Below are 10,578 nucleotides of genomic sequence, written 5' to 3' on the forward strand. Positions count from 1 at the left end.
CCAGAGCCATTATCACTCTGTCCCTCAAAGTTTCCCTTCACCAGGGTGGCAGCTACATGTGCAAACAGATGGGTAGGAGTTTAGGCTTACCCAGATGAGGAATCTCATCAAGGGAACACTTAAAAGACGTCACACACATTCTTGCCATATTTCAATCAAAACACAAAGAGGAAAAACCCACTAAAACAAAAACCTTGGAATTTGTAGTGTCTGGCTTCAAAGCTTTTCATGTAACATCTTAATATCAATTCACAGCTGAACAACTCAAGCCACTGAAGATACAAGAAAGCATGCGATCAGCATGAGTCTACAGTGCATCGAAGAACCTTATATAACATGATAGGCCAGGAGTCTTCACCATTAAAAAAAATTCCTTAGAGGCTAACTTTTGGCACGTGTTGCTTTTGACTGTTTTGTCACTGTATCCCCCAAATAGCATAATGTGTGCCTTTAGGATTTTTCCATTCCCCACACATACAGCACCATCGCTATAGCATTTCCCTGCTGAAAGTGCCTACCTCCCTTTGCTAGAAGGTAAAACACGTAAAGACAGAGGTGAGGCTTCATTCCTCCCCCCTGCCCAGTTTGGCATAGTGCATGGTATGTAAGAGGTATTCAACACATTTCCTAGATTTCCTAGTGTCAGACAGTCTGGATATGAAGGATAATCCTCTGTAAATTCTAAAGCCCAGTATATCTGCTATTTTAATGGTGTGTTTTGATTCTTCCTGCAATCACAGTGAATCTACCATGTCTCAAATTCAGAATATTCTCTTTGAGTCTTACTTTAGAACTGCCTTTATTTTAAAGACAGGAAAACAAACAATCCAAACTCATTTCCCTGTGTTAAGCTAACATGGGCATTTAAAAAAATAATACAGCGCTGTGATTTTCACTAGACTAGGAATGGTTATTTTGGAACTACGTTGGACTTTAGATATTTGAAGCAGTAATTACTTCCTCCATAAATGTTACCTTCTAGAGTCAAATACTATTTTCCCACTGCAGTTCACTTTTTTCTTAAAGGAAAATGTCTTTTTTTCCCATAATTTACTGTGCTATGTTATTCCATGTGTTAATTTTCCTTTTCATTTCTTTAGATAGCATTGCAAAGTCCATCAACTGTCCTCAGAATGAGGACAGCAGCTTAAATTTTTTCAGTAATTATTCTGTGCCAAACATTTTATTAAGTATTATACTTTATATGTACTATGCCATTGAATACCCAGAAAATATGATGTGAGTGACCTTATATATCTCTAGCTCTGTATCATAACATTTTATCTCATATAGTATCATTTCAGTCCATAAATCTGTCCATTATTGGAGCTTAGGGGGATTTTTTTTTTCCAACTACTACATGGTGTGGTCAGAGTGACATTGAAGGAAAGCTCGTCTCCAGATGTTACACTCTTGGTTTTTTAAAGTTCTAAATGTCCAATAACAAAATTCAATGAGCTTACTTTGTATATTTCTGGATTCGTGGCATGTTTTAGTGAATTACTTATGTAGTACTAATAAAAAAATACCTCTTTAGGACAGTAATTAAGTAAGCACTCAAGCCATTGACGACACCAAGACAGCATGCTATCAGCACATAGCTCTCTTAAGCTATGGTCATTTTTCCGTGCGGAATGAAAGAATACCAATTCTTATCTGATGTGCAGCAACATTCACTATTTGAGACTGTGATGTTGACAACTTACCGTGGCCTTGGGTTTGGTGCCAGAATCAGTCACCAGGGTCGAAGATGGTAAAGCAGTGAATTCAGTGTGTGACGTCAAATTTGCCTGTGCCTGAATGATTGAGATAATATGTGCTCCACTTTCAGATCCTGATTCCAGATCCTGTTAAAAACAAATGCACTGATTTGTGGAGGGATAGACGAGTGCCCTCTCCATGCCCGTTCCCTCCTACCAGCAGCCTTCCACCTCTGTCAGGCGCCACACCCCGACACAGTACAGATCTAGTTATGGCGACTCGGTCCCACAGACTTAATTTTATAAGTACAGTTGTACTCTCCTGAGGGTCTGTAAATATTTGATGAAAAGGTTATATACTGCTTTGTTAACATAATAGATTAATGTGAACTGGAAGGGCCAGCTGGGGCACTGTAGTAAGAGTTAGGAAGTGGTATCTCATAGACATCCCTTCCTCACTATGTGACCTGGAGTAGTGCATTTAACCTCACACAGGCAACAAAGTATGTTCTAGACTTCATCACAGGGCCTTTGCACAGGTCAAACGAAAAGATGCCTCTAATTTTTCCTTACCTTACTCTTTTCTGTGCCCTGTGGCCTGGGATCACGTAGCTCAAGCATATGCATGTATGATGAAATATATATTTATACTACTTAAGGACAGGAATTACATCTTGCCTAGTGTGATTCAATCCCCACATGTGAATATGAGCATAATAATAGTATGTACTCATAGAATTTTATAAAGATTAAGCAAAATGAATGCAACATATATGTAATTGGCATGCAATAATTTTCATTCCATGTTATTCATTAGTTAGCTCTGTCAACTTGACACAGTTGTCTGGAAGGAGAGAGCCTCAATTGAGGAACTGCCTAGATCAGATTAACCTATGGACATGGCTCTCAGGGATTGTCTTGATTTATTAAGCCTTAATTGATGTAGGAGAGTCTGGCCCACTGTGGATAGTATCACCCCTACGTAGGTTTGAATGAATCTGTGAGAGAGTCAGAGAGCAAGCCAGCAATTAGTACTCCTCCATGGATTCTTCTTCAAGTTCCTGATTGAATTCCAACCCTGACTGTTCTCAGTGATCGACTAGTGAACTGCAAGTGTAAATCCTTTCCTTCCCTAAGTTGATTTGGATCATAATGTTTTACCACAACAACAGAAAGAAAACTAAAACACATTTTATTTTCATCTACCATCTATCCATCAATCTATTGATCTACTAAGTAAGCTAAAGTACGTACCTATTTGTAAATCAATTCCTCTCTTTTTAAAATGATCCTTATCTTTATATTTATATATTGATTCCTCTCTTTTTAAAAATGATCCCTATCTTTATCTGTCTGAAACTATGCATCACAAGACAGGGGCTTGGTCTGTCTTATTCACTGACTTTAGGTCTTAGAATAGTATTTGACATGAAAGTACAAAAAACCTGAGAAATACTAAAACCTTTCCTTTCTTAGTTCACAGAGTAAGTAATGTTCTTTCCTATGAAATTATAGATCATCAATAGTGTTGAAACTCATTTTGTACATGTCAAGTGTTATAAAAGACACATGCATTGTTAATGAATATGAAGAGTGATACTGAATTCTTTAAAGGGTGTGTGTGTGTGTGTGTGTGTGTGAAGTATGTATGTGATCGAATATGTATGAAATATGTGTCTGCAACCAAATCCCTTCTGCCTGGAATTATTTCAAATGACTTCAGGCCATCTATTTTGTGTTTTTGCATGGGAGAAGAAAAATGCCATCTTATTCTAGGTAAAATATGACTGACCAAATTTCAAACTATATTAGCATCAAATAGATATCCACAAAGAAGAGGTAATTTATAAACATCAAATGTTCAATCATAAGTAGCAGGTAACTCATATTTGTCCTTTTTTGTAAAATAGGGATCCTTTGCATTTATTTTGCCTTCTTAACAACTTGATTAAGTTGTTAACAGAGTTATCTTCTCTTTCTAACTGTAGAATAATTAGGAGGTGAAATAATAAAAGTTTAAAATGCACTTCTATCATGTTTCTACTTTGCACAGATTCCACTTCCTAGTTTCAGTGCTTGCTAACTCTGGACCATATGATCATCATCACCAGGGCAATGAAGAAGCCAAGATGTAAGGCAATTTTCTCAGTTAAAGTCACATTCCATGACAGAGCTGGTATTAAATCTCTAGTCTTGACCTACAAGTGCAACCTCACCTCATAAAATAACTACTTGATGCTTTGCTGAAGGCCTGAAGTGCACAAGCAATTTCAGTAGGATCATGGATGTGAATCTTAGTGGAAATCTTTATTATGTTTTATTCTTTTCACTGTTCACTGTGAGAGAAAACAAGTGAACTACTCGAAGTTGTCTTACTCATTCTTTCCTTCCCTGACCCCCGCCACCATACCCAAACTAAATGCTCATCAAGACCTGAATTATTACTACACCACCACCTTGTACCTTCCTGCTGGCCCACCTTTGATTTTATAATTCATCTGATGCCCCAGAGTTCCTACCAAGCTCTAGTGCATCACTGTGACCCTATTCTTAAACCATGCCAGGTTGGAATGTACCTGTCTCGGAGGAGTTCTGATTGCGAGAGGTCATCTAGAGTGGTGTGTTGCTTTAGAAGAGGTTCACATACAGTTACTTGTGGCACAAAATAGTGGGAATCTTGTGATTCATCAGATACACAGATCTTCAGTTTACAACATAAGGCTTCACTGGTGACTGTTATAAGGAAGGTAATGGAAGCCAAGAACTTCCTAGGGAGCATATTCAAATCAAGTCAGTAGAGAAAATGAGGTCTAGAATCTGAATTTAAGAGTAAAGGGCAAATCTAAAGAGACGCTTCAGATGTATCAGAATGCCATTAATGAGGAGGTAGAGAAGAGCTAAAACAGGATAAGAAAACAGAAGTCAAAGGAGTAGATAAAGTCAGCGTGGAGAGGATGCCCCACAGTGTCTGTTGGTACAGCTAAAGGATGGTACAGCTGCTCCTGGGATGTCTATAAGAGACAGGGGGTGGAGAGGCGATGGAACATGGGGCAAGAGTTAATTCAAGGAACATGAACTAGGTAAGAAGGATTTGAAGCCCCGAGTCATGAAAGGGTTGAAATATGGTAATGTTTAACGAAAGACAAAGAAAAGTTTTTGTTTTTATGTCTGAAATGGAAAAGAGCAATGCCCAATCTTACTACTTACCCCTCTTCTTCCTATGTGCAGTTATTAGAAAAGGAAGCATTTTTCTTTAATGGGTAAATGTTAGAGACAGTGTTGTGTATATATTTGCTAAAAAGAATAAGGACAGGGACTAATAGGAGGAGAGCAACAGAATCTGAATCTATGAGAGGGAATGAATAGTTGGTGGGGCAAAGTCAAGGGACAGGAAGGAATAGGAATGTACGCTTCAATATTAACCTTAGGGGTTGGCTGTGGTAGCTCACAGCTGTAATCACAGTCAGAGGATTTCTGTGTGAGGCCAGCCTGGGTTACATAGTGAGGTCTTAGCCAAACTAGGATACAGAGAGAGAGAGACAGAGATCTTGTCTCAAAAAGTTAAAGAATGAAAGACTGAGCTTTGATAGCAGGAGCACACTCTCATTTGCTTACTTAGGAGGAGAGAAAGTAGAGAATCAACCCCTATACCCATATGCTGATGCTGTGAATTCAGTGTTCTCCTTTACCAGGTGAAGACCAAGATGTTTAGTAATATGCAAGAGGTTTGGGCATAAGAATAAAGATTTTGAGTAACTATATTAGAAATTTAGGAAGACTGGAAAACACTTCAGAACAATGCCAAAGTCCTTTCAGTGACATGGTTCTGGAATATATGTTTCCTAAATTTCCTATAGTGTGAGAAGTGTCCTTAGAAATTGTCAGTGTCCCCTCCTTGGTTACACATTTATTCCAAAAACAATTAGGAGCTCAAACTCAAAGTACATTACTATTGAGAAGAAAAGGCCTTGACTATTAGACAAGGAAAGCTGCTGTTCCAGGAAATGATACTTGTGAATGAAAAATTCTCATCTTGGGAAGGTTTCAATGTGGAAGAACGAGCAGTGTCTTTTCTGACTGCTGTGGAGGTAACTCTCACAAGCTGTGTAACTTCTGGCAAACTGTTCCCCACTCCTGATCTGTGTGACCTTGAGTAAATCTCCTATCCTCCCTGAAGCTCAGGTTGCACGTTTTAAAACCTCACGAGCACAAAGGAAGAAACTTGTGCAAAGCTTAATGCACATTGACTAGCATTGCCTTTTCCTCTAATCCCGCCCCATCTCCCACCTGCCACACATCCTAAGAGATTGCGATTCTTAGTCAGCCTTTAAGAGACTGGCACAAGGTAGGTGCTTGGAAAAAGTCAAGATTTTGGACAGCAGAGGAAAAAAATATCATATCTTAGGGTTTGGAACATCTATCAAGGCTCAAATTTGTGAGGCTCGCTCTAAGCCACTTCATTGACATCTTCAGCTATAGTTTAAGATTTGCTTCATGATAAAGTCATTCTTCATCACTTCAGTCTATTTGTAATCTTTACTATATAGAGACCTCAATCTGGGATTTTTCTCATAAATATTCTTAAACCAGGGTGGGGGCATTAGGGGAAAATCACTGATGTGTGCCTTATTCCTTTTTGCTAAACTTCACAGAGGAGCGGACAATTTCTTCCTTGAATCTGGGACAATGCTTCTTGGTAAATAATGAAGGTCATAATCATGACATTGTAATCCTCTCATTCCATGGCATAATTATCAAAAGGACTGGAAAGTGTCCTTGGGAAAAAAAAAATCTGAAGACGAGCGAATGTTAACATTAGCTTTAAATACCAAGGAGCAGAAAGACCAAGGGTGACCTAGAAAACCATAAACATCAAAAAGGAGCTTGGGGCTAAGGGATATGTGGATTTTTGTTCTTCATCTCAGTGTCTGACATGAACATAGAGGGAAAGGAAGGGAATCAGCAGTGGCCAAACATGTTCCAGCCAGATCCAGGTCTTCTTATGTACATTCTTTTATTTGTACCTCCAGAAAGCCATCAGCTCTCTGTCTCTGTCTCTCTGACTTAGACCTTAAGCTTATAAATTAAAGAGTTTTCTGATGATCCTAGACAGTTTTTAATCTGGGATCCAAGCCAGATCTTCAGTGACTACTGTTCATAATGTTTCTGCTGACCTGTTTTGCTTTAACTATATGGTTAAACCGAGAGCTTAAGAGATGCCTGTTTATAGAGGCAATGACTGTGGTAATAGTCATGAGATAGTACATGAAATACGAAAGTCCAGTTAACAATTTATGTGGAACCAAAAAATGCAGTTGTAGGCAAATCCAATCATTTTTATTAGCTCATGTTTTTTGGTCATTACTGCTTAAGAAAGAACTCATGCCTACTAGGCAACGGATATCTTAATTTTTGAAGTAGAGACAGTGGTTTTGCTGGTAGAAGTCTTGGCTGTGCTTTCCTCTTTAATATATGGGGTTTGAGAAAAGTTGAATGTCTAGAGAAGAGAGAAATTAAAAGACAGAAGTGATGACAATCCATACCATACATTTTTTTTAAACATACCCTATAGCTACATGAATGGTAAAGAGGTACGACAAGATAGGGCCCAGTGACAAATATGATATTCCTGGCTTTAAAGGTGCTGGAGAAAGTAAGTGTGAAGCTTTTACCTTTTCTTCATATGTAAGTAAAATGAAGGCGGTCTTCCTGTATGCCTTTGGGAGATTGCTGCTGTAGTTCTTCCATTTAGATACCTGTGTTATTTTCTGATTAAGTTATGTGCAAATGATTAAGGCAACACTATGGAGAGAGGGCTTGATTTGTTTTCGAGAAGTTACTTGGGCACACAGTTCACTGTAATAAAAATACTTGCCATCAGTCTTGAAAGCTAAGAATTAAAAAGAAGGAAAATTTTATTTCTGTTGGCTTCCATGCTTAAGTATTTAGTTTCATATTTATATGAATTAGATTACTATTGTTTTTCTTGTTAACAGTTTCTCATTATAGTGTAGTTGAATACTATAACTGTGGATTAAGACTGGCTGGCTTTATTTGTTAACCCAATTTATTAATGTCTATGTTTTTTCTTTTCTTAAAATGTATGAGGAATGAATGTGGTAACATGACATAGGTAGAGCACTTAGCATAGATCCCAACTTATGTTAACATTAGCTCTTTTCCTTCAGAATCAATAGTAAAACTACACTAAATAAAGACTTGGACACAAAATAATTCTTTTTTAATAGGTGCTCAAACTTATAGATGTAATTTTCAACTATTCTGGTCTCATTTAAAAACAAACTTCTTGACTAAATTACTTATTTTTAAATAATGCAAGTCCTAGAATGATTGAGAAAGGACATGGCTTAAGTATAGGTAAGCACTTTCATAATATTTTCTAGATCTGGAAAGAAGGACCTCATTTGAATTTTCTTCATGAGACTGGACTGTGGGAATGTCTGTGAGGCATTTTCCTGATTGCTGATGGATGTGGGAGGCCTACCCTCCTATGGAAGGGGACACCCCTGGGCAGGTAGGCCTAGGCGTCATAAGAAAGATAGTTGAACAAGCCAGTAAGCAACATTCCTCCATGGTCTCTTGTTTCAGTTCCTGCCTCCAGGTAGGGTTCTGCCTTAGATTCCTACCTGGCTTCCCTTAGGGATGGATTTTGACCTGGCAATTGTAAGATGAAATAAACCATTTCCTCTCCAAATTGGTTTTGGATTGTGTTTTATCATAGCAACAAAAAGCTAACAAGAATATGGTCCTTCAAATTTTATTTTGCATGTTGGAATCTCATTGGAGTATTTAAAATTAATGGGATAAAATTCTCATTTATGTCCATTTCATTATTTTTCACAGTATTTTTGGAGTCTTACCAAGTTAGTCTCATTGGAATTATTCTGGGTTAGTTCAACTGCATCCATCTATCCATCCATCCATCCATCCATCCACCCACCCACTTACTTATCTACCCATTCATCCATTCACCAATTCATTCATTAATGCAGAAAATACTAAACTTTTTTTTCTGTTGGGGAACCCTGCTGTTAAGGTTGGCTCCTTTCTTAGCAGGAGCTTCCTGCCTGACTTACCTGGAAAGTGCTGCCAAGCACGGATGCTTGGCCTCATTTAAAACATGACCTTTGGCATAGTTACCTGGAGTAAAAACTACCCCCAGGTTTTTTCTATATGATAATTATGCATTGCCCGGTAGTCGGATGATAGGAGCCTACTGCCACATGTAAATAAAGCATACTATGTGCACCTATCAGCTGAAGCATTGGCTACTATCCCCACACTATATTTTCCCTAATCCCCACTGAATAAATGGAGCTGTTTCACTGAGTCTGGAGCTGTTTGTATCACTGAATCTGCCTCCCTGGAAGGGCTTTCTTCCATCAGTGCTCACTGGCCATCCTGACCCTGTTCGTCACTTCTGCTCCCTTTGTCCTCGTGAAACGGTGGTCAACGACACACGAGGAGAGGGAGCGACCCCACAGCTGGCGCCCAATGTGGGGCTCCTGGAACACGTGCAAAGTTTGTGAGTACCTCCTCTTACCAGGAGGGTAGTGGCAGCTTTGCCTTTATGCCATCCAACCCTTGAGGATTGGCAGGCTCTCCTCTTTTTCCTCCTTTTATTTTCAGTCTGAGTCTTCACGTGGGACGGTTAAAGACAAAGAAACAATTGAGGCTTTCTGATCAGGGCTAACCCCTGATGTTAGCCAAAGGCTCTTAGCCCTCTTAACAGATCCCGACTGCCCACATGGGTGTAGACAAGACCCCCTATCTATACATCTTTCTAATGCAAAACCCCAGTAACACAATGACCAGTTAATTGCTCTTAGAGCGGTCGCCGGATCTCTTAAATTTGCTGGCAGGCTTGCGCTGCAGCCTATGTGGGATCACCTAAGGTTTGATCCCAGAAATGTTCCCCTATGAATCAGCATTTCACCCCCCTTTCCTTTTCTATCTTGAACAACATCCCCAGAAACAAAATCCCCAAAGTTCTAAGGGATTTTTATACAAGCTTAAAAGTCAACTCCTAAAATAACAAATCTCTTTAATCTGTTTTGTTATCTTGCCCCTGGGGCACTCAAGCCCAAGCTAAACCAGTTAGGCAGGAATTTAAATTTACCAACCTCGAGACAAAAGGACGCACTTAAAGAATTTAAGGCAGCTTGCACCATACAAACAAAAAAACGATTTTAAAAAGCCATTTTTTTTTTTTTCTGTAAGCTTTTTCTTGGGGAAGGGGCTCATCAGAGGATGACCCCGTGTGCAGTCTTTCTCCTGTAGTCCTCTGCTCCCCCGCTGGCTTCCCCTTAGGAGACATGAGTTCATGCAGTGCGCACCCGGATGGCAGCTGGCTGGCACTGAGGGTGCGCATTCACAGCACTGATCATAGCCTTTTCAACCCCCCTCCAGGGGTGCACGCCGCAGAATGCTGCTGTGTCTGTCCGCAGATGCAGGGCTCATGCCTTTTCTCCTTTTAACCTTTTCTTCCCCCCAAGCTACTACCAGCACATGGTTAAGTTTTTTTTCCAATCCAAACTGACAGCCCTCTTCAAAGAAATTCACCATGCGAGTTAACAGTCTTAAAGATGTAAACTATTACAACAGAGGGTATTACTGTCTATAGTAAAAGTAGTTAATGGGATTATTTGGTCACTAACACAGATTAATTTAAAATGTATGTATGTATATGAATATATATGTAAAGTACTGCTGGCTTTTAAAAGTTTCTTTCATATACATCTGATCAAAAAATTCATCAAGGTAATAGGTCTTGGTTTTAAAACTGGTTTGTTGTGACATTGTGTCTAACCACAGTATTTATTAAATGAGACTGTTATAAATGGATTTATGTTTAACA

The 10,578-nt window shown here is 39.0% G+C and overlaps 1 protein-coding gene across 9 annotated transcripts in view; it reads right to left on the minus strand.

Moving 5' to 3' along the window:
• The window catches only part of Dlc1 (DLC1 Rho GTPase activating protein), a 441,479-nt gene that overhangs the window by 304,389 nt on the left and 126,512 nt on the right, over nucleotides 1–10,578 (minus strand). For all 9 annotated transcript variants that reach the window (XM_029569842.1, XM_029569841.1, XM_008846071.3 and 6 more), the window contains exon 4: nucleotides 1,707–1,847. In XM_029569842.1, coding sequence (XP_029425702.1) covers nucleotides 1,707–1,847 — 141 coding nt within the window. The remainder of the gene's footprint in view (nucleotides 1–1,706; nucleotides 1,848–10,578) is intronic.

Source organism: Nannospalax galili, unplaced genomic scaffold, assembly GCF_000622305.1.
Source record: "Nannospalax galili isolate Female #2095 unplaced genomic scaffold, S.galili_v1.0 scaffold1282, whole genome shotgun sequence".
NCBI classification, from domain to species: Eukaryota; Metazoa; Chordata; class Mammalia; order Rodentia; family Spalacidae; genus Nannospalax; species Nannospalax galili.